At 38.7% G+C, this 25,061-nt stretch overlaps 1 protein-coding gene across 4 annotated transcripts in view; it reads right to left on the reverse strand.

The window, feature by feature from the left end:
* Positions 1-25,061, reverse strand: part of NPNT (nephronectin) — an 85,005-nt gene that overhangs the window by 26,782 nt on the left and 33,162 nt on the right. For 3 of the 4 annotated variants that reach the window (XM_080662752.1, XM_080662754.1, XM_080662751.1), the window contains 6 exons: positions 19,668-19,760; positions 10,660-10,779; positions 9,270-9,389; positions 7,331-7,465; positions 6,916-7,038; positions 5,210-5,605 (listed from right to left, as the gene is read on the reverse strand). In XM_080662752.1, coding sequence (XP_080518878.1) covers positions 5,210-5,605; positions 6,916-7,038; positions 7,331-7,465; positions 9,270-9,389; positions 10,660-10,779; positions 19,668-19,760 — 987 coding nt within the window. The remainder of the gene's footprint in view (positions 1-5,209; positions 5,606-6,915; positions 7,039-7,330; positions 7,466-9,269; positions 9,390-10,659; positions 10,780-19,667; positions 19,761-25,061) is intronic. The other variant, XM_080662753.1, reaches the window with a different exon arrangement.

Raw genomic sequence — 25,061 nt, forward strand, 5'->3', positions numbered from 1 at the left:
TGGGGTGAGTCTCTGGTAGTTACTAAAAATTCTTTGCTCCCATGTGCCACAGTCCCACCCAGCACTCACACCTGCTGCCGGCACTGGCCCCGTTTGCACCTGCTGCTGGCGCCAGAGTCGCTGCTTGCACCCACTGCCAGTGCCCGGCCCTGATCGCTTGGCACCATCAGTGGGTGCGAGTGGCAGCTGCCAGCCCCGATCACCCCTCAGGGCTTCTCCACCTCCTCCTGCTCCTGAGGGGCAATCAGGGCCGGCAGCCACCTCTCCCACCTGCTGCTGGCAACGGCCTTGCTCACACCTGCAGGTGTGAGCAGGGCTGGCACCATCAGTACATGGGAGCAGTGTCAGTGGGAGTGGGAGTGTCAGTGTCAGTGGCAGACAGGGGGCCGGGGTGGGAGGGGCCAGGTGGGGGCGCGGAGGGTGGACCAAGACCCACCCTATGCCCACCACAGCCTCGAGGCCCACAGTTCCTTTCAAGGTGCATGAATTCGTGCACTGGGCCCCTCGTTTCACTATAATTTGAAAGTAGGACTAACAGGATTTTCTTGTAGATTGGATGTGGGTATAAAGAGATTAATTTACTATGACTCCAAGTTCTTCGGCTATAGCATCTATAAGACGAAGGGGCCATATTGTAGGGTGTGAAAGACTGTGGGTAGAGTGTGTTTGGGATGAAGTTGAAGCACAATTCAACAAGTGGTCTGAACATCTGGTTTCATCTAAACTGGAGAGGTTAAACAGGCAGGCGATATTCAAGTCTGCAATTTGGGGAGAAGTCTGGGCTAGAGATGTATTCTTGTTATAATTTTTTTTTCTTTCTTATTTCCTCTTAGAATATCTTCACACACACATTATAAAGAAAAGCATTGTTTAATAACTTCTGCCATTAAATAACATACCTTTCAATGTAAAGAAAAATATAATTGTTGAAGTTTGGGGCTATTTGGAAACTTCCAAACAGTGGCTGTAATTAATATCACCTGAAAATTCATGAAATGAGGACAGCCAGATTTTATTCTCAGACATGTGGAAAATAATGGCTTAAGAAAATTAGTATGCCAGAAATGAAGAAAATATTCAACGAAGAAATGGTGTTGAACTAAAATAGCGATAAGGTGCCTTTCTGTTTCCACAGTGAATAAACACCAGTTATTTGTCCTGAACCAAAAACTTGAACACTTCCCTCATTCAGAATATACGCTGCCATCACAAGATAGCAAATTATGTGTCCAATATACCCTCATTCACACTGACATTCACCAGCAGCTCTAGCCGGAGATGGAACGAGAGGGGACTGTCATCTTTGGCCTAGTGTCCACTGCTCTCTGTGGCATGCAGCAGCCTTGGCCCAGGATCAAGTCCATTCTCTCCCAGGGCCTATCTCTAAGATCACACTCTCTCAGAATGAGTGCTTTCAAACATCACCAGAACTCCATGCTCCCCAATTTTATCCTGCTAATTTCTACTGGCGAACTTCAATGTTATTTTAATTCCTGTGTGTGTCAGTATGGAGAGGAATAATGGGAAGAAAAAGAGAGCTTTAAAAAACAGAAAATATTAGGAGACTCAGGAAGATGTTGATAACTATGATAGAGTATCTTTTTATATGAGGTAGCCAAGTTCTTACAACCCTACCTTAAGCAGCAGAGTAATATAAATACTACAGTTACTTAAGCATCCATGAATAAACATTCCATTGTATGATTACGAAGAGATAAAGAAAAAAAAATAAAGAAAAGGAGAGACATGAGAGGGAGAAGGAGGGGGGAGAGGAGAGAGAGGAGAAGGGAAAGGAGAAGAAAAGTAAAGAAGGGGAGGGAGAAAGAAAAAGAAGTTGGGAGGATAAAAATTATCAGAAAATGTGCTTTTCAAAAAAGTAACATATTTTCATATAAAATTTTATATGAAAATATGTTACTAGATCTACCATCTAATCCAGCTGTGGGCAAACTATGGCCCGTGGGCCGGATCCGGCTGTTCTATCCGGTTCTCTTGCTCTCCCCTCCGCTCCTTTACTTTGAATTTATATTAGTTCACACAAACACTCCATCCATGCTTTTGTTCTGGCCCTCCGGTCCAGTTTAAGAACCCATTGTGGCCCTCGAGTCAAAAAGTTTGCCCACCCCATCCCTCTAAAAGTCATATTTATTGTTCAAAATGTACACAATTACAAGTATATCAGAATTAGAGAATCTCAATTTCATTTTAAAAGGACAGTGACCTAGAAGAAAACATTTGATTGTGAGTCACATAAAAGTAAAAAAAAAAAAAGCTTTTCTCTTTAAAAAAAAAAATCACAAATGTCAGTATTCTTTTCACCTGGTAAAAAAACTGCAAACGCATACAATCTGAAAGGAGCAAAGCTGAGTTCCATCAGGAGTGGAAAAAAAAGAAACTAGTAATGTCAAAAGGAGAAGAGGAGAGAGGAGTGAATGCAAAGGTAGCTAAGAATAAACAAAGTGAAGCATGACAGAAAAATACAGGGAACAAGGTTGTAAATTGCAAATTTTGGTTTGGTAATAAAGGAACCTCTTCCTCCTTCAAAACTTGCTTCATTACCAATAGCCTTTATCTCCATTGGTGGCACCACCCTTTACCCAGCCACCCATAAAAAATCTGGGAGTCTTGCCGAAACCGGTTTGGCTCAATGGATACAGCGTCGGCCTGTGGACTGAAAGGTCCCAGGTTCAATTCCGGTCAAGGGCATGTACCTTGGTTGCGGGCACATTCCCAGTCGTGGGTGTGCAGGAGGCAGCTGATGGATGTTTCTCTCTCATCGATGTTTCTGACTCTCTATCCCTCTCCCTTCCTCTCTGTAAAAAATCAATAAAATACATTTAAAAAAAAAATCTGGGAGTCTTTAATCTACCCAGTCCAGATCTAGCCACCAGCTTACAGCAAATACAAGGGATAGCTGTGCAGTTTTTCTCATCAATCCCTCCAGTTTACTGGCAGTTTATTGCATACGCTATGCTGCTTCCTACCTTTGTGCCTTTGCTGTACTGTCCCTGCTAACTATAATGCCTCCCTTTTCTCATCCCCTTACCCCATTTCACTCAGGAAGCTCCCCTTCCCCAAACACTCCCTGTCCAGAGACTGATTGGTACCACTTCTCTCTACTCCCAGAATGTGCTACACAAATCTCTTTCACTAACCAAGTACCACAGTTAGCTTTTGGGAGACTCTTTTCCACCGGTCTGTAACCTTTTCTGTTTTATCTTTGTGAGCCCAATGAATCACACAGGGCCTGGCATTCTAAAACACACTAAAAAATGTTTACTGATTAGCCCTAGCCATTTTGGCTCAATGGATAGAGTGTCAGCCTGTGGACTGAAGGGTCCTGGGTTTGACGCCGGTAAAGGGCACAGCCCAGGTTGCAGGCTCATTCCCCAGTGTAGGGCATGCAGGAGGCAGCCATCAATGATTCTTTCATCATTGATGTTGTTATCTCTCTTCCTCTCTGAAATCAATAAAAATATATTTATAAAAATTTACTGATTAAATGGACAGTTAGATTAAAAGTTAAATGGCATGTGATACAGTAAGTTCCCCATCTCTGAGAGTTTTCATGTAAATCTGAATATGTTAGGAGAATTGTCATACTGGAGAGGAGCTGTGATCTACTATATGACTGTGATATTCCTTCCATTTCTACACACTTATTTGCCCAATTCTCTGACATTTATTCAGAGTTGTAATATTTCATAGTAGGGGTATATGACACATACTTGTATGGGTTTTATACTTATTAAATGCATGGCCTATGGCTGAAATGCCTTCATAAACAGCTTATTAAAAATGGGCTAACACAAAGGACCCCGAATAGCCAAAGCAACCCTGAGAGAAGAAAGCCGTAGGCATCACAACTTCCTATTTCAAGCTAAACTGCAAAGCCACAGTAATCAAAACAGCATGACACTGACAAAACACAGGCTCACAGACCAATGGAACAGAATTGAGAGTCCAGAAATAAACCCAAGCATATACGGGCAAGTAATATTTGATGAGGGAGCCAGGAATACTCAATGGAGTAAAGTAGAAAACTGGATAATCATGCAAAAGTATGAAACTAGACCCCTATCTTACACCACGCATTACCTTGAAATGGATTAAACACTTGGACATAGGACCTGAAAACATAAAACTCCCAGAAGAAAACATAGGCAAAAAGCTCCTAGACTAATCAATAAAGAAAAAAAAAAAAAAGCTCCTAGACATGGATCTTGGTAATGACTTTTTGGAGATGACAACTAACACACAAGCAACAAAATAAGAAATAAACAAGTGGACTGTATCAAACTAAAAAGCTTCTGCACTACAACAAAAAAAACAATCAACAAAAAGACAACCATGAAATGAGAAAAAAATGTGCAAACTATATATCTAATAAGGGGTTAATATCCAAACTATACAGGGAACTCATACAACTCACTAGCAAAAAAAACCCCCAAATAATCCAATTAAAAAATGGACAAAGGACCTGAATAGACATTTGTCCAAAGAAGATATATGAATGGCCAATAGGTACATGAAAAGATGTTCGACATCACTATTTATTAGGGAAATGCAAATCAAAACCACAATGAGATATCATCTCACACCTAGCATTAAAAAGACAAGAGATAATAGATGTGGGGGGAAAAGGAACCCTCATGCACTGTTGGTAGGATTGTAAATTGGTATAGCCACTATAGAAAACAGTATGGAGTTTCCTCAAAAATTTACAATAGAACTACCATATGATCCAAGAATCCTATTTCTGGAAATATATCCAAAGGAAATGAAAACACTATGTTGTAGAGATATTATTTGCACCCCATGTTCATAGCAGCACTATTTACAATATCCAAGACATGGAAATAAGTAAGTCCATAGATGAATGAATAAAAAAATGTAACACACACATACACAGACACACACACACACACACACACACACACACACACAATGAAATAACAAGACGAAAACTGTGCCATTTGCAACACAAATGAATGTTGAGGGCATCATGTTAAGTAAAAAAAGTCAGACAAGAGAAAGACAAGAGATGATGGGTGTTAACTAGTTGCTGTGGTGGTCATTTCACAATATATGTAAGTCAAACCATTATGTTGTACACCTTAAGCTTCTACAGTGCTGTATGTCACTTATAGCTCAATAAAACTGAAAAAAAAAATCACTCAAAAAATGTGCGAGCATTTATATGACTTACTGAACACATCTCCTCTGGGCTTCTGAGGATCTGTCTGAATCCTGTTGTCAACTGTAATCTCTCTTGGAGATGTGGTAGCAGCTGGTGCTACAGTCGTCAGTCTGATGATTGGTCTTTCCGGCGTTGGTGGTGGTGGAGGCCTTCTGAGTTCTGTGGGAGGCGGTGGGGGTGGGGGTGGGGTAGGCCATGTGGTTGGCTTTGGTGTAGGTCTTGTTGTTGGCTTAGAAGTGGGCCTGTTGGTAACGACAGGAGGAATATATGGTGTCCTCAGAGGCCACCTAGTACTTCCGACATCAGGAATCCAATTACTGTGTCCTCCATCACCCTTCGAAACGGTACCATTTCCCTTTGGTGCATGAATTGGACCTGAAGGTTCAATCATGACTTTCGGAATATCTAAAAGAGCCAAAAGATTTAAATTAGTGTGTAACCCAAAAAGTAAAATATCAAAGTGTAAAAAACAAGCATATCAAAATATGTGCCAACTAGATTTACTTTTCACATTTAGAATATTCCCCAGTGTAAGTCATGCTGTTTTCCAAATAACAAATATGTGAATATATGATATATGATACACATTCATCTGGTGGATGAATGCAAAAATTATATTGGTGTTTCTATAATCTGTATTATTTGAAACACAAAAAAAAGTTGTTTGTAAAGTGGGAACAGATGGCAATCAATGAGATTTTTTAAATGCACAGATGTTCTAAATTTTTAAAATATGAGAAATGTATACATAGAGTCTATATTAAGTGTCCCTATGGTACATGTATATCATAAAATCATATTTAGAATTGTCTAAAGACTAATTTCTCTTCCACACTTTATATAAATTTGACTCACGTAAAACATTTTTATTAAATGTTCTACATATTATTTTAGTTGATTTTTCTTCCCACTTATTAATTTATATAATTGCTTTTTTAAAAGAAATTTTCAGAGGTCACCAAGATCATCTGTGGGATATTTTTCCTTTATTATCTTCATCAAAAGAAATTAATATTTAATCTGTCCAGTATGATATACTCCTGGGGGAGCATAACCCTTCAAAAATCCTTTAATCCCCATGATTTTATGCCCCAGGATTTTTAGTAAATATTTTACTCCAGAAATTTTAAAATTTATTATTACATGAAATATATGCTAAATTATGGCCTTTAGTTTGCAAAACTTTCATCTTGGAGGGTATTTTTTTCATGTTTATCTACTAATGTATTCATACTACAAACAGAGCTTATAAAAATTTATAAAGCAAAACAGTACTAAAGGTAGAGAAAACGGATAAATATGGGAATTTTTTAGAATTAGGAGACATAATAAAATGAGGAACCAAAATTGTAGAATATATTCAGATTATCCCACTATCATACTCTAATGCTAATGACAAACATTTATTTCTAATTTTAAGAAAATCAAATTCTCTGGGAGGGCTCTAAAATTTGTCAGCTAAAGGGAAGCTACAGAGAAATTTTAGTCAAGTAAATGAATGCTTTTAAGCATAGAAAGTGTAACTGAGTCTTTAATTTTTAAATATACCTGAACAAGTGATTCTATTGTTAGTAGAAAGCAGAGACGAATATGACCAGCAATGAAAATTGTACTTTTTTGATCAACTAATCGTGTTCTTCTACTTCCCCAATAATAGCCCTTATGCAATCTAATTTCCTGCTGGAACTTAGAGCTGGAAGACCAGTGTTACTCACACACACAGCTCAGTCCATCGCCGTGGTATCCATCTTTACATTTGCACTTGTAGGACCCATGTACGTTGAAACAGTGAGCAAAGCTGCTGCACTGATACTGACCCAGGGAGCACTCATCTATATCTGCATCATGAAGTAGGGAAAAGAGATGTTTATTTGGGAGGCAAATAGGATGACATGAAAATATACTGACAGTTTCAAAAAAAGTTTTCCGCAATGTGAAGTTCCGTGTCAAACTGGCAGATAAACCAAAGAAATAAAGTGCCTGTGCATCTCGAAGTACTGGGGGTTGAACTGGACTCCTGTTTGTTTAGTGCCAGTAGCCTTGCCCCGGCATCTCAGTCTTCAGCACAATTAAGAGGCCTTTCCACGCCAGAGGAAGAAACAGGGAAAAGCAAAGACTGGGGTTCCTTACCGTGACACTGGTATTTGCCGCCAATGTACATGAGGTCGAAGCCTTTATGGCACTTGCAGATATAACTCCCAAAAGTGTTGACACACTGCCTAAATCTAGGGCAGGAAACTCTTCCAGTAGCACATTCATCAACATCTGAAATATAAGCCAACTGTATTTTAGGAGCATGTTCAGATGAAGTGTATTTTAAAATAAATAACTGCCTGCAAACGGTTGCCTGGCACACAGTGACTCATCATAGACATTATCCAGCTGTTGGCCCCACAGGCACCATAAATTCCACATCTCCATCTTTCAATTCATCTTCCTCACCCAGGATGCCCTCCTACTGCAAGGCATCTTAGCACACACTGCACCTGTATCCACCTAGTTGCTTGAACTGAAACATGAGTCATTCTTGACAGCCCTATTTCCCTTAACGCTAAGTCATCAGGCCCACTTAATCCTACCTCTGAAAGACTATTTGAATTTGTCTCCCCTTCTCTTCACCCTCGGCCACTACCCTAGTCCAAGCTACCATCTTCCAGGTCTCCTAATCTGACCTTTTACGGCCAAGCTTACCTCCTCCAAACTATTCCCACTCACCTGTCAAAATAATTTTATTATAACATGTAACTGGATTAGTGCCATGCCTAAAGCTCTTCTACTGTTTCTACTTGCTTTCTGAATTAAATTCTCATTCCTCACCAGGTCTTTGAAGGCTCTGTAATAAACAGCCTACCTCACTGGCTGTAGCTCAAGTCATTGCCCCTTATGCTCCCACTCTGTACTGAAGCCACATTGGGGTCTTGTTCACTGCAGTGCCTGTATTGTTTCCACCTGCTTGGCTGATTCTTCACATGACCAATGGCCCAGGTCTTACTTCAAGGCTTTCCTTGATCATTATTTTTTAAAGTAGACCCTCTCTGTTTCTGTCTCTCTCTCAGGTCCTCATATTAACACTTAGTATTGTTTGTAATTTTATTGGATACTAGAGGCCTGGTGCACAAATTCGTGCACAAGTGGGGTCCGGCTGGCCCGCCCCGATCGGAGCTGATTGGGCCAGGCAGCTGGGGGGAGGGGCCACGGAAGGTTGGCCGGCCAGCCCCGACCCCGATTGGGCCAGTTGGTCAACCACAGTGAATGTTATAGTGACCGGTAGTTCTGGTCACTTGGCTTTCATATATATAGAGAGATTTGCTTCTTCGCTGTCTGCACCATTAGAATATCAGCTTTGTAAGGATCAAAACCTTGTCAGCTTTTTCCATTACTGTACATCCTGCACTTAGCATAGTGCCTGGAGTATAGAAAGTAATCAATAAATGTCTCTTGAATCACTGAACACTTCCCTTCGTTGAGTACTTACTATATGCTAGGTTGCTAAGCTCTTTCTATACTTGAGTTCTTTTAATCCTTACAATGGTTCTATGTGTCATTACTCCCATTTTAAAGATGACTTTGACTCAAGTTCAAAGAAAGGAAGTCTCTTGCCTAAGGTTACATATCAAGTATATGGCAGAGTTGGATTTAAAACCAAAGCCCTGGCTCTTAACTACAATCCTATACTACCTTCCTAATTTAAAGGGAGAAAATCTAAATCTTAAATGCAAAACATACAATCTAGCACTATCTACCTGTTCAGTTTCATCAGTCATTGCCCCTTACATTCCAGAAATACTGAGCTCTGTTTCCCTGAACATTATGCTCCTTGAAACTTCAATGCCTTTGCAGATGTGGTTCCTTCTGCCCGAAGCTTTCTCCTGCCCCTCATTTTTAGAAAAAAAAAATGTTTCTATGGTCTATTCACAGAGAGGGGTCCTCTTCTGGGACATGTGATATCTTCTAAAGGATAACTAAGACTTGATGTAAGTAACTGCCTTTTTTTCTTATTCACATCACCTTTCACTTTCTCCTTTCCCTAGAGAGACCACAGTCAGAAAGGCTTGGCTTTACAACTCACCCATACAGGTCCTCCCATCCGGAGCCAGCTGGAGGCCAGGAGAGGGGCACTGGCACCGTATCTGTCCTTTGATAACATCACAGCCATACTGACAGTTTGCCATGGAGCACGTCAGGCCACCTGGAATGAGTGTGACTGGCTGACTCAGAGAACAAACTCTACAACTGAAATCACTACGTCTTTAACCTGTCCTGAAATCAGCGACAATGACTCAACAATGAAGACAAAAAGGCCGCAATTATTCAACAAGGGCAGAACGACTTTCCTCCTCCACGATCAGGAGGATTAAGAAGTGACCCAGCTCTGTTGTCATCTGAAAAAGGCCTCTAATACATTTGAGGAATTCCAAGACAAATGTAAAGCTTAATCTTATATAGGTTATCTGTAAATTTTCCCAGTGGCCAAAAACAGTGGAAAATTGAGGTTATTTTCCCGGATTATTCATGCTAAGTGCTGGTCTTACGTGAAGCATCCACATATTGTGTCAAGCTCCCACTAAATTTCTCTAGGGACAGCAGATTTCCCACTGAGTTGGGCAATGTTAGAGGAGTTGAGCATCACTGTCACATGTAATTTAACATGAACCCACTTCATTCCAAAATGTCTCGTGCTAAGTAGGCCATGCTAAATAAAATTAGCTAACCTTTTTTATTTTATAAAACACAACTCAGAGAGAGATAGTGAATGACTGACTGATTGATAATTAGCTAATTTTACTGATAATTCAGTAAAAATAAAAATCAAATCAACGATTGTGGGATATCCTATACACACAACCTCAATGCAATGTTCAGCCTGCAGAGAATTTGATGGCACCATCCATCTTATAATAGATCCAAATGATAGTAGGAAATCTACTTTTATGTTACTGTAATCATTCATTTTTTTCATTTGAAGTAGATTTGAATAAAAAAGACATAACTTAGTCTTTAGACTATGACACTGAAATGTAAAAATGAAGTGATAAGGTATTTGTGAGTCGTTTATAACCGAACAACAAGCTTGATGGATTCTCTACCAGCAAATAGTTTAGAGCCCATCTTTACGGGCAGCAAAACGGTCCTGAAATAATCACTGATGTTCCCCTTCTAGCTGGAATAGCTCTAGGCCCAGAGTGACGAAAGGGAAAAACATAAGAAAATACACTTAGTTTTATTCTTCTTCTTCTAAAACCATTTCCAAATCAATTTAACGCTGGCACCCAGGATAAAAGAATTCTAGCCATCTAAAAGGGGCAACTCTTCTTTGGATTTTCAATTGCTTAGGGACACATACAAACACACACTCCCATTCTGTCTGGGAGGCCACCTTCATTCTCACACTACCAGAGCACAGCATGAAGGAAGTCAAGCCCAAAGCACTTGTAAAACAATTAAGATTCTTGACATACTTGAGCAGGACCCATCCGGCATCAGCATGTAACCGTTGAGACAGTAGCACTTGTAGCTGCCGTAAGTGTTCATACACCTGTGCTTGCAGGGCCGCGGCTTCAGGCCACACTCATTCAAATCTGAAAAGAGTAGAAGTTGAAGCAGAAAAGTCACAAAATGTCCGCACAAATGTAAACCATTGAAAATGCTTCTCTATATTGAAAAAATGAAGAAGAAAAGTAGGTCAAGCTATGGTAACCGGTCATTTACATACTAGTAAGGTGGAGCCTGTTCACACTGTCTTAATCTTAATGCTGGCTACACTAGGGGCAAACAGGAGTTTCCTACCCGGGGTGACTGAAAGCCTTATAACAATGAGGGGCCGAGTGAGTTCCTGTAGCTGACATTATATAGGACATGTGACTCCGTCCTCTGTGGAGTATACTGTGCCTACCTCATTGTCCCTAGAAAGAGCAGCATACTGACTCCTCATGGTGCTCTGTCATCTATCTGACTTCAATATCCTCAGAATGTCTAGGGTCTACTACTAGAGTCACTCCTGACAACGTGTTCTTCCTCTATCGATTTATTCCCCTCTTGGTTTAAAGAAGATATGAGAAAGTATCTGGATTCTAACAGTAGACTGCTTTGAACTTCCCAAAAGAAAGCTCAGTTTCCAGAGGATAAGAGCTACATGGATGAGAGTGATCACAATGGTGGTTTTCCTTGTTCAGTCTTATAGATTATATACTGATCTCAGATTAAAGGAGGAACTTCTGCTTCCTACTTTAGTAATGTACTCAAATCACAAAATAAACTAAAAAAACAACAACCCTCCAGTATGTTTTCATTCATTTGGTAGTTAAGAGGGGCATTTGGAAATAGTAATGAATAATACATAATTGACTATCATTATGTATTTTAGGATTTTTGGTTTAAATACCAATATGAAATGAATTAATAAATTGCACATTAGAATTTTCCAACCCAAATTGAACACTGCCTTAAGTGAACATAAAGCTCATAATGATATATAAACACTGAAATAGTAATGCCCAAAATATAGATTTCATTAAAAATGTTCATTTGGAACTGCCAGTATAATATGATTACCTATTAACATATGTCACCAAAGCAGAAATCTAGTTGCAAGTTTAACCTAATCTAATATAAATCTGACCTGCTGTTTATTAAAAATCTATATATTTCACTTAATTAAGCCAACTTACATTGCTTTTTAAAATCTGCAAATTATTGCACCTATTTTTTTTTTAATATAATTGACTGACTCCCCAAGTTGGTCTTTTTTTCTAACTTTCACACATCTGTAAGTAGGTCCCCAGCTGGGTGAAGCCTGGGAAGATTAAATAATAAGCAGTTATCACCCCCCCAGGCTTTATTCAATTTTATACTGTATTGCGCCTTGCCCAGTTAAGGATATACAAATCAGAATAGCATTTTAGGATCTTTCAAATAATTTTTTCCTCAAGGAAGATGCTTTGCATCTTATAGTATCATCAAAAATGTGACTTCTCCCTCTGTTAGAGTAAAAATTTTAAATCAAGAATGAAAGTAAAAGAAATTGATTCCACCTCTCATATTCTTTTACTTTGCATTTCAATATTTATCAAAAATTAAAGTCAGAGAATCTTTCCTCATGTTCTACGAGGAGTTGATTTTTATTCCTCATATCTCCCTGCAGATTCACACCTGGCTTTGATAAATCCCTAACTGATATTATAGAACGTAGTATTTAAATCTGAGTAGACTGTAAGACAAAGGCTTTGTTTTAATACTTTTCTGCACTAAACAAAAAGAAAATGGTACAGTACAACAAAACAATAGAGTTAGGCCAAATTCCCTATCTCGAGGGAAAGATATTTGTGGATAAGTAAAAAGTGTCAATTAAGAACCCTTAGCCGAAACCGGTTTGGCTCAGTGGATAGAGCATCGGCCTGCGGACTGAAGGGTCCCGGGTTCGATTCCGGTCAAGGGCATGTACCTTGGTTGCGGGCACATCCCCAGTGGGAGGTGTGCAGGAGGCAGCTGATCTATGTTTCTCTCTCATCGATGTTTCTAGCTCTCTATCCCTCTCCCTTCCTCTCTGTGAAATATCAATAAAATATATTTTAAAAAAAAGAACCCTTAGGTTTATTTTTAAGGAGCCACAGAAACTTCTGTGGGTTTCCTGATGGGAACCGGTCAGATGTTTATAGCTCCAGGCAGCTTATATACACGGAATATTTATGCTGATGGAAATTTCTTCAGACACTGAGGCCCCGCTGAGGCAGCCCGTCTTGCCCAATAAAGGGCTCCTTAGCATTGCTCTGTGAGACTCCACATTCAGGCTAGGGCTGCTGGTGCTCTTCAATCCCAATTGATCCTTCCCTTCCCATGAGAAAAAGTACTTTGGGGTTAAGAATCACAAAATTGAAAGAAAATGAAAAATCAGTAAGATGTCCTAATTCCAAAAGAACCTGGGAATCACTCTGAAACAATATGCAACAAGGAAACATGCCTTGTTCAATGGTATGTGTAGAGACATTTGTTGACTACTTTACAGTTATTAAATTGACATGTAAATATCCAAATATGTTGGGAGCAATCTGAGAAAGCGTGCTCTGCCAGCCGCTGCGGGAGTGGCCGGCTCTCCGTGACAGCTCCCAGGTGTTGAAGTCCACGACTGCCCTTACTCTCCCACCTGCCACAGGCACCTGTCTCCTCAAAACTTCACAAGAGCCACTGCAGAAATTATGAAATAGGGTTCCACAATAATCCGTACTTATCAATATTTACCAAATACCAGACTTTTGCTCAAGCAGGGAGCTTCTAAATATCAAAAGCATCCAATATCCTGGTGATGAACTTCTTTTTCCCTAATTTTTTGTCAAGTTTCCATCCTTGATTATTATATCTTATTTTCTTAGTGACCTAATGCCTTAGAAAACTGAGTTAATATAGGCTGCTTCCAAAAATCTCTTGTAGTACAGAACTACTAACAATTGTGTTCCTATCAAATTAAGTCAGAAATTCAAAAATGACACTTTCAATTTATAGTAAATGCTCCTTTAATAATAAGTGGAACAATATAAAAAACATAAAAGTCTGCTTGATTACACTTTATACATCTTAAAAGTTGATAAAAGAACCTAGGGAAAAATCTTTAATGTGTTTATTTTAAATTTACTTTAATACTTTTTACTTGCTCTTTCTCTAGGAGTTTATAATGTAATATAAATCAAGAGAGAAATATTTAATTAAAAAATTAATGACTTGTATCATGGACTTATCACACAAAGAACAGAACTTTACAATTAAACCACTTACATTCAAATGCTTTAATTATTAAGTGTGCAATTCTTACAGAGCATCTGTAAGTCAGGAGTATACTTAAGCAGGTTGGTGGGTTCAGGAGCTTGGAAGAGGGGGACAGGGAGAAAGGAGCTGGTCTAGAACAAAAATGCAAGCTGCATAGCATTATAATTACACTTCAGGGAAAAAAAGAATAGAAATTTTATTAGCATGCAGACGCTGAAAAGTAGCTTGAAAATCTCCAAGAGATTCATTACATAAGACAACCCAATAGAGGTTTTTTAAGGGAAAACAATTATTTGTTTAATGCGCTTGCACTTTTTTTCCCCTTTGAGACTTAAACTGGGCAATGACTCAGAAGTCTAAGCTTTTACATTTTATCTGACTAAAGTGGAGGTCAGAGGGCAACAGATGTCAATATGTCAACGGCCATCACTTTTAAACTTTGAAGACAACAGTGACACAGTGACTGAGATTAACCCCATGGCCCTGATTCTTTGTGCAGAAGATGTGCACGTCCATCGGGTGCCCTATCAGCAGACAGAGAGAGAGAAATTTCTAATCCTATAAATTTCTAATTTATAGGATTTTAATTCAGGCATTCTATGTTCCTCAATCTATCAGTGGGTGAGGGACAACGTTTTTTTAGGAGAACTGTGAAGGCATGCAGCCACCTAACCTTCCTACGAAACTTTCCAGGGTAATGAAGGCACTAATATTTGGGGTGTTTCCGTTCTCACACCAGCCCTGCAGGCAAATAGGGCAGGAATTACTCTCCCCTCATTACTAATTGTTTTGCTAACACCCAGACACATTAAATGACTTCCTCCTTACGGGCTCTGCTTTCTAATATTAGAAAATGTACACTAAACGAAGGAAGCTAATGTAGGTTTCATTTCTGGTAACCTAACACGCTACACCCTAAGTACGGTGATGAAGAGGACTTGCTCACTTCTAAAACCTACTTAGCAAAAGCCATCCAAACCCCAATCTCAGTTGCTCTGATATTCCTGACTTCATGTACATATGAAAACAAATGTGACTTTGTTATGTGATTTTTAGAAAACGTTTTGAAGCCCAGAGAAGAAGAAGAGCAACGACACTTGATGCAGTGAGAGGACAGCAGAGGCTCCAGACTGAGGAGAGCACAGAGTCTGCAGCAGGTGCCGGCCCTGCTGCTGCTTCACATGCTCAGTGCTGAGGCGGGCGCTCTGGGGCTAGTCTTCGGAACAGGTGTGAGGAGTGACACACTGCAGGAAGCCGTGCAGGTGGGAGGAGCAGACCCCTGAGACAATGCACGCTCACCCCTTGAAGGTAAACTTGTGGCTTGCTGATCCAGGGGTTGGAAAAGAGGCTGCTCACTGCCTTGGTCAAGAGGAGTTGGGTAGGAGTGTTCATCTTCACACCAGGAAGAAGGTAATAAGAGTCAACTTTGAACTGATGTCATTTTTAGCCCTAAAAATCTTTATAAGTATATATTAAACAATTACATAAAGTTGGTGGAGTTCAAAAAGAATACTTTACCAAAAGTAGTTTCTAGTTTTTCAGATTCTCTCTTTTTTTTAATTTTTACTTTCCTGAAAATTTATCACCGCCATCTTTCTTCCCAAGAACACACACACACACACAGTACAAGTTAATCCATCATTCTCATACAAACTTTAAGAGAAAAAAAAAAACAGTAAAAAAAAAGATAGTCATTTTAAAAAGCATGATTTTAATCATTAACAATGAGAAAAAATGAAAAGAACAAACAAAGATTATACAAATATTGATTATAAACAACCTGCTCTGTGTCAGGATCCTGAAGTCTTAAATGACCAACTTAAGACTTTTTATTATGTTGCACAATAGTTTAAAATACTCCAAAATTACACACAAAGTTACAATTTACATAAAGATCTTATTTAAAAAGATAGCATGATCAATGTTTTCACTCAAATATAAAAACTTACGTTACATTTAGGTCACATTTAATTAGAATATCCATAGAAATATTCTGCAAAAAAATAAAATAAAGTAACTGTTTCTATGGTTAGCTTACTAAAAATATCGAGATGGGTGAGATTCAGAAGTAGAGAGTCAAAAAGGCACTCATATCCTATTTCAAGACTATTGCATTGGTAAAAGTCAGTTAAACTTCCAAATTAAATGAACACTGGTGTCTGGGTTAAAATCACACAACCTTCAAAAAAGTAAGGCTATAAGAAACTACCTCGATATTACGGGTAATGCACGTAGGCTGTTGTGCTGAGAAAAGCAATCAGCTCTGAGAATGAACTAGTCCACCAATGTTTACTGTCTGATTATGTGCTACAAGACACTAATTCTTTTCTCGGGATAAGGAATTCAACATATGACACATGAACCATGTCAAAACATTAGTAATTGATATTTATAAATTGTTTCTTCTGTACACATTATAAAGCACACTATGAATTCAAAAGAATATCTTCCCTGAAAAAAAAAATGCAATGACATGATATATTCCATGCTAAAAATAGTTCCCTAATGGGAAAGTTATAAAAATATTATTATCTCTAATAGTATCCTTTCTTGGCTGAAGTGGAAAGGGGATTTGTATGGGTACATAGAGACTCAAGGAGGGAGGAACTATGCAAGAATAAAATTACCAGAGAAAGTAAGATGGAAAAAAACAATCTTGCCAGAGTTCTGGTTAGAATTTCACCTACTATGAAAGGTACCATGTACCTTATAGAATATGATAATGATCAGTCCACGCCTATGGTTTTATATGTGATCCAACTATAGCAATCCAGAAAATGACCGGCGCGGAAGCAAGTCACCAAGAGCAGATTACACTAATCTTGCGACAGGCTATTAAATGAAGCCAGTTCCAAAGTGGGCCTGCCCTGCTCTCCGGCTGCTCCCCAGGCCGCTCCAACAGCACTCAAGCGCTTGTCATTTATCATGCTGTCCGTGCAGCCAAGCAGCTCCCAGGGAATGCCTTCTTAAAGAACACAATTCGCAACAAACTTTTTATGCAGATCCATGCCTTATACCCAAACTGACTTTTAATCAAAAGCTAATATCTAGTTCTGTGAAATTATTTCAAGGTACCTCTTCTTGACATTTCTCTCCTCAAGAAAAAAGAAACTTATTTATGTTTTCCACTTTATTAAAATGTATGGTCCAGATCAAAAGTCTATGCTAACTTGTTATGGAGACATAGAGCAGATATAGACCATTTGCTCTACCAGTGTTTCTGGGGGTCCCTCAACAGCTCTCCGAGTTACCTGGCTCACTCAGGCAGCTTCTCACAGGGCTCATGTCCACACGGTAAGAGGCTAAGGTACCAGACACCTCCATGGGGCTGTTTCAAGTTCCTATAGCTTTCAGGACCAAGAGCTCTTGTATGAAACAGTCACTCACTTAATAAATATTTACTGTGCACTAATCATGTGCAAGTCATTTTAATAATAGTTTTCAGGAACCCAGAAATCAGAGAGACAATACAAAGGGTTCCCGTTCTCAAGGGGCATACGTGTACTTCTTTCCATCAGGAACTTGCCTAATTGCTGTTTTGGTAAGGAAGGCCACAAGAAAGGTGAATGAAACACATACATTTTCACTGTAAACTGGAGCTTTCTATTCAAGATTGGATTTGAAATGACATTTTCAATGTCAGCACTGTTTTTGCAGGTGTAAAATCCCATTTTGCTACTAATGGAATCCTTTCCCCCCTAAGGAATAGAGTTTGGGGAGGCAAGATTTCAACTCAATATATTTCAATTTTTCTTTAGAATTACTGAAAAAACAAACAACAACAACTGGTTTTTCTAAAAACAAGTGCATGGTGAACTCTTTTTTTCTGATAGTAAGTACATGGTAAACTGGTTTTCTGAAAATAAGAGATACTCAGAGGTGAATCCTTGTTTCAATAATAGCTTGAGAGTCTTTTGAAGCATATTAAAGTTGATGATGCTCTGCAAATAAATTTAAATGAATTTTCTCTGCAATCTCAACAGCAGCTATTTGGAATAATCTTCTTTGTATAAATTCCTGGCATCAGGACAAGAAGTTTTATGGTGCTGACATATTAATGAAATCTCTGGTGGTTTGTGTTCATCACTTTTAAAGAAGAAGCATGCTGGGACTCTAAGATGAACACTAATAACTCAATAATTAAAACCAAACATGCTGCTACTTGAGAAAGACAGAAGACGGAAAACCAAATGGATTTTTAAGAGTAAACTGAGATAATAAGAACCCCATTTATTTAAAAAATACTACCCACGTGTGTCAGGTAAATTCCAAGTTAAAAAACATTATTTGAAAAGAAGCATTGGAAAAACTTGGCTATCAGTCAAGTAGCAGATAATCTAGACGACTCTAGAATAACAGTTTGTCCTACCATCGGACATGTCACATTTTACTAGCATGGATTTCATCCAGCAGTGCAGAAACAATTAGATATACCTTCAAACACCAGTGTTCTGGATGTTGTGAAAACTGTCTACAAACATGAGTTTATATGGCACACCTCAAAGAGTATCAGATACTGAAGAACGGGAGTGTTTCAACAATATCATTTCTGTATCAGGTGAGGTCAAGTTCATATCTGTGAGAAAGTTAGACTCCTACATGACTGTTTCACTTGACATTTAAAATGATAGAGCGTATTGCTTTAGGTAATAAGGTAAAAACTGACTATTTTATCCTTGTATTTTTCTAGTGAAATCTAACCATACTAGTACATTTTCTTGGCTGAGGTGGAAAGGGGATTTGTATGGGTACTTCTGATTTTGTTGGTTGTGTGTGTGTGTGTGTGTGTGTGTGTGTGTGTGTTGTTTTTCTCCTAATGGTAGAAAGTTTTTGGTTAAAAAGACAAGCCTTGTCAAACTTGTTAGCATGAACCAGAGGATCACATTTCCAATGATATTTTCTTCATCCAAAACTAAATTGATAAAAAGAACATGAATTCTATAGACAATAGCTCTAAGTTGATATAGTAGGTCTTTTACTAAATCTATGAACTTGGACAAGACACTTAATATCCCTGATATCACTTCAACTAAACAATGAGGTAATACATTATTTTTAATAACTTGATTATAACACTCTACCTCCCGATGTTGTTGTAATAATGAAAATAGATAATATATGTAAAATACCTGGTGTACTCTTAGTGCTAAATAAATGTTTGCTTTTATAAGTAACTGATGCCAATTAAAAGTAACTTGCTAACAAATTCATTAAAATCTTTATTTCTCAGAGAAACACTGCAAGCTGGTCAACAGTTAAAGGGAATTTAATCACAAAATAGAAGGGCTCAGAGTTTGAAGGAGACTTGGAATTTCAAATCAAACTTCCTACCTGACTGTGAGTATGAAGGTGTTTTCACCAAATTGGGTCCAAGGAGCCTAACAATTTGCTAAGGCTCCCCCACCGGTTAGTGGCAGAACAAGGAGCAGCAGAATGTAAGGCTTCTAACATTACTGACACTGCAATTCTCTTTTTCAAAGTGCATTTTAATTATTAACAGTGAATAAGAAGATGGAATTCTTTTAATTGTCCTGCAATGAAATAAATTCTAAAAGATTTACCATTATTATATTTCTACCTTTCTATAAATGCAGCTAAATATGCAGAACAATCATCATGGAAAAGTGGCCGGGCGTGAGAACTTCACATTTTTATATCAGGCAGGAGTAGAGGGGGCTCATGATTGTTCACTGTGTCACACTCTCCCTACCTTGATTGCAGGTTTTGCCGGCATATCCGGGATGACACTTGCACTTGTTTGGTCCGATACATTCACCGTGTTTGCACTGTGGTTGGCACACAGCTGTCAAAACAGAATATCATGCATTATTTCTAGGTCAGCAGAATATCAACCATATAGTATTTACATCATGTACTAGCTTAGTAATAAAAAAAAAACACCTTAGAATGTATAAAAGAGGAGCAGAAATATACAAAATCACTGTGTTCTGGAGTGGTAAGCACTGTCTAAAGTACACATTAACACACCTATGTTATATACATGTGTGTGCATATGTGTATCACTTTGGGCTGAAAAACTGGCTGAACTTGAGGTCAATACTCTTAATAATCAGAAAAATATGTAAAACTATGCATAAACACAACTGGTGTTTGTTAATAGTTATAACTTTACAATAACCTGTACTCATAACTTCAAACTCATTCTCTCAAATACACTTCAAGTCTGTCCAGTGTGGCTCAGTGGTTGAGCGTCAACCCATGAAACAGGAGGTCTCGGTTCCATTTGATAAGGGCACAAACACAGGTTGCAGGCTAAATCCCCAGTAGGGGGCGTGCAGGAGGCAGCTGATCAATGGTTCTCTCTCATCATTAATGCTTCTATCCCTCTCCCCCTCTCCCTTCTTCTCCCTGAAATGTATTTTTTTTTTAAAAATACACTCCAAAAAGTTGTTCTTAATCCAAAGATATTGTTTAACTCCAGATAAATTGTTTGAAGTCCAGATAAATTTCCAATTAAATAACAAAATACTATTTTATTGGAAACAGTATTCCTAAGTATAAAATGTTCAAAATAAAATAAACACTGCAACTCAATCTTTTTTGGAATTTCAATTTAAGAATACCTCTGTCATCTTGCTCTTTCTTAACCTTAGGTAGATCGCTATTGCTCATCAATCTATAATGGCTTTTCTATGGCCTATCACAGCAAATAAAAATATCTATTTTTCATTTACTATCTTCTATCAACTGAGTTTGTCTTTCCTTAAGACCAAAAAAATGCTATAAAATCATCATTTAAATTTTTCACAGTCTTTGATTCCTGCCAAGATACTGCTTAGAATTTTTTCTGTTTACTCTCTATCAGTGATTCTCAGCTGCGGGGATTTCTGCTCCCATGGGACAACTGGCATAAATGGAGACATTTTGGTTGTCACACTGGGGAGAGTGTGCTCCTGGCATCTAGTTGGTACTGCTAAACATCCTACAATGCTCAGAGAGCCCCTTCCCCCTCCCCCCCCCCCCCACAAAAAAAAACAAGACACAAATTATCCAGCCAAAACTGTGATGTCACCAGACTGAGAAACCTTGCTCTGTACCAAATATGTGCATGGGCTAGGCCAGATACTAGAACAGAGGGAACACATTGTATATAGTGTGGTCACTGGTGTCAAAGAGCTTACAGTTTAAATGAAGGGACAAAACAAGCATGTTTTTAATTTAAGACAACGTTGGCTTATGAACAAAATAGGTGACACGTACAAAATGTGTAAAGAAATCATCACGCAAGCATATCCACATAGATGTGTACCGAAAGCCTTGTAGAAGAGGCTTGAGTTGGATCTTGAAGCTTGGGTAGAAAGAAAAGGGAGATGACTATCGACGATAAGGAGAATTGTGCAAAAAAATAGACCGTTTATTAGGGGACACTGAGGAGGCTTGGCAAGCCAAAAAAAGGTGTGTGGGGAGGGGGGCAGGGGTAAATGCTGGTAGAAAAGTGAGAAGTAGATAATCATAGGTGAGCAGTATCAGATGATGATGTTCCCTCAATTTCAGACGGAGGAATATACACTTTATCTATAGAAAATGGAAAGTTTAACACCATCAGTAAAATTAACAGATAAAAATCAACACTCTGGGAATATTCGCCTGGTAATAATATGTAGAAGGGACTGGAAAAAGTCCAGTTGACATGAGGAAGGAATGATTTGTTTTTGAGACAGGAAGAGACGGGCTTCAGTAACCAAAGTGAAGAGCTGACACATCGTAAAAACCAGAGGGAATGGGGTCAACAGTGACCCTGAGTTCTCGAGTCCCCGACACCTGTTCCTTCCCCTATTGGCCCAGGCTGTTCTCTGTTCTGGGATATGCTCCCAGTTTCTGGCAGTTCTCAAACATCATTTCCTATAAAGCTCTAATATTCCTGTGAAACTGATGTGAAGGTTATTTTTGGTGTTTTCTACACTTCCTGACTCACCCTCACTAACCCTCCCCTCACTGGATTCCACAGGCCTATTTGCCAATTTTACTCCCAGGTCTTTCCTGCCTACTTGTCACTTCAACTGGACCCTGTACCACTAATGATCCTTAGGCAGTGCTGCTCAGTAGGTATTTAATTTGAAAGCTTGCAGAAATAAAGGAGGAGAAAAGTGGACAGTGTAAATGGTAGAGAAATGTGCTTGTTTGAAATCTGATGTTAGACATGGCATGAATTCAAACGGGAGCCATTTTTTTCAGAACTGTAAAAAGAAATGAACTATATCCCTAACCACTTTGGCTCAGTGGATAGAGCATCGGCCTGCAGACTGAAGGGTCCCAGGTTCGATTCCGGTCAAGGGCATGTACCTTGGTTGTGGGCACATCCCCAGTAGGGTGTGTGCAGGAGGCAGCTGATTGATGTTTCTCTCTCATCAATGTTTCTAGCTCTCTATCCTTCTCCCTTCCTCTCTGTAAAAATCAATAAAATATATTTTTTTTTAAAAAGAAAAGAAATGAACTATCTCGGAGTGCCTTCCAATATAATATTTCAGTCAATTGAAACCTGATAGATGGTTTAGATGCAGTTTTTAAAACAAGTCCCACAATAAGCCATTTTTTAATGTAACTTGCTAGTCCCATCACCAAGAAATGCAAGTTGAAAAGAACTTTTGTTAAACTAAAAAAATATATTTTTTTCTATAAATCTTCACAATTATATATAAAAACAACCTGAATAAATCAGGTATCTCTGAGGCACCCAGAATGCTATATTAAAAAAAAAAAAAAAAAAAAAAAAAGACTAAAGATCTCAAAATCAGTAAATGTAAGTCAAGGTAATCACCTCTCAAAATAAAAGGAATTTGAAAACATCTCTAAAAACATGAAAAAGTAGTTTAGAAAGTACCACTTAAAAACTTGAAGAAGTGTATTTGCAAGAGGACACTTTATGAAATAATTCCATCTGAGGCCCCCAGGCCTATTGCCTTTTGACTCCCTGACCAGCTTGATGACTATCCATTTATAGTGCTTTCAGGCACTTCACAGGAACAAAAGTTTCTATTGTGCCCCTCCCTCTCGTTGTTTGTTCTCCATGGAGTGCCCTAATCTTGGGCACATCAAATGCACACATTCCAGGAGACCAAGGATGTTAATGTTTCCCACATGTGTCGGGAGTCAGTATTTTCAAACGGCTGTTTGCATGTCTACCCGATAGACTATGCACCGAAGTAACCAATGACCTATTTATTAGTCAACAACTATTAAATGGGATAGGGTAGTCAAAAGTTGATATAACCATTTTGTCCCCTTACAAAAAGAAACTGCTCTTAAAAATGTTGTGTAAAAGTCCTTTCTCCTATTACCTTGCTGGCATGAGTCTGCAATGGAATTCAATAAATATGTATTCAACACTTGTTATATCTAATGTAGTCTACTAGCCAAGTGTGGATGAAACGAGAGTCACAGAGGATATAAAAAAATAACTATGGAACCATAATACATGGGCCAAAACTTAACAAGAGCTGCGATAGAGAGGTGAGATAAAAGGGCGGGGGAGCAGATAATAACTGACTAGGTTCTGAAAAAGCCTCCTGCAGGAAATGCAATCTGAGCTGTGCCTTAGAGGTAACTAAGAGGCAGAGACACTGGGAAGGGAGATGCAGCCTTTGAGCACAGAAGTAAAGTACTGGGGATGGACAATGAAGAAGGTTCTAGAGAGCCAAGTGCTCTAGGGAAGCTGTCGCATGAAGCTCTCACATGAAGTGCTTATAACAGCAGATGGGAACAAAAGACAGGCTGGGCAGATCATAAAAGGCAGAAACTGCCCAGTGCTTACAAACATGTTTTCCCGTCTTCTTTAAAATAGACTGGCTTTTTTTTTTCTTTTTTGCATGGGGGATGAGTCCTCCATGGCATATATGAGTAGGCAAGCAACCAAATTCTGGCCAGTTACATGTGAACATAAGTTATGGGGAGGGGCATTTGCAATGCTACCCAAAAAGATCCTGACTAGTATGCCTCCTCTGTCTTCTTGCCTGGAATATAGAATTCACAGTGAACTACAGAGGCCACTTTGTGACCACAAGGTAATCTTGAGAATGAAAAAGGGGGCGGAGCAAGATGTCATAATATTAATCCTAAATTGCCATCCAAGCAATCTGGGGCACTGTGCTTTGTGTCACTGTATTTGTACTTGCAGCCAAATACAATTCCTAACTGACTATCCTTGAGCACAGGTGTGGAATCTGGACTTAATGTGTTTTGTTATCAAGTTGGCACATATTTTCTCTGGATACACACACACACACACACACACACACACACACACACTGCATAGAAATGAGCAGATCCTAGTAAAGCAATATAATTTGTCAAATTTATTTCATATATAATGCTGTAAAATTATAGAAGTATCTAAAAAACATCACTTCTATATGTAAAGAATCAGATTAGAAAATACATATCCATAATGACATTGGAGAAAAATAATTCCCAACTTCTGTGTAAAATGGTCCACCCTTTGATAACCGACTCCATTGTAATGTGAGCTCTCAGTAGCAGGCCAGCACACACCAACCTTTACAACCTGCTGTGGACAGCAGGCCAGGAGAAGAAAAAGAATGTGATCCTTTCTAGTGGTCCATTTTAGAGTGCTCTAAAAACATCAAAAATAGATAATACATTTGCTTTGGAGGAAATACCATATCTGTTGTTGCTACAAGTTAATCAGAAAATGCAGCATTACTTCTCTGACCTACACATTGACCAGGGACAAGAATTCTGGGCCATATTTGATGGTCCACTGTTCTCTGGCCTCCACATATGATTTAGCAGCTCAGTAATACAAAAATTAGGTGAAGACCACACATAGTCAATGAATGACAGATTTTTTTAACCCAAAATTGAATGCCAGAATTAAGCGGAAATGGGCAAATAATATTCAAGCTTTACTTTTTAACATTCCTGCAGTATAATCTCCAACTCATTACTTTAACTAGGGGAAAAAAAAAAACAAGTCTCAACTGGCAAAGCAAACACAGCTCTTTTACTGTCTGTCACATGTCCAAGCCACTTTGGTTTGCAACCTCATAAAATTTTACTCTTAAAAATTCATCCTAATGTATATAACTGAGGTTCTGAGAGTTGGACAATGTTTTTTGATGCTGAT

Source organism: Plecotus auritus, assembly GCF_963455305.1.
Source record: "Plecotus auritus genome assembly, chromosome: 1".
NCBI classification, from domain to species: domain Eukaryota; kingdom Metazoa; phylum Chordata; class Mammalia; order Chiroptera; family Vespertilionidae; genus Plecotus; species Plecotus auritus.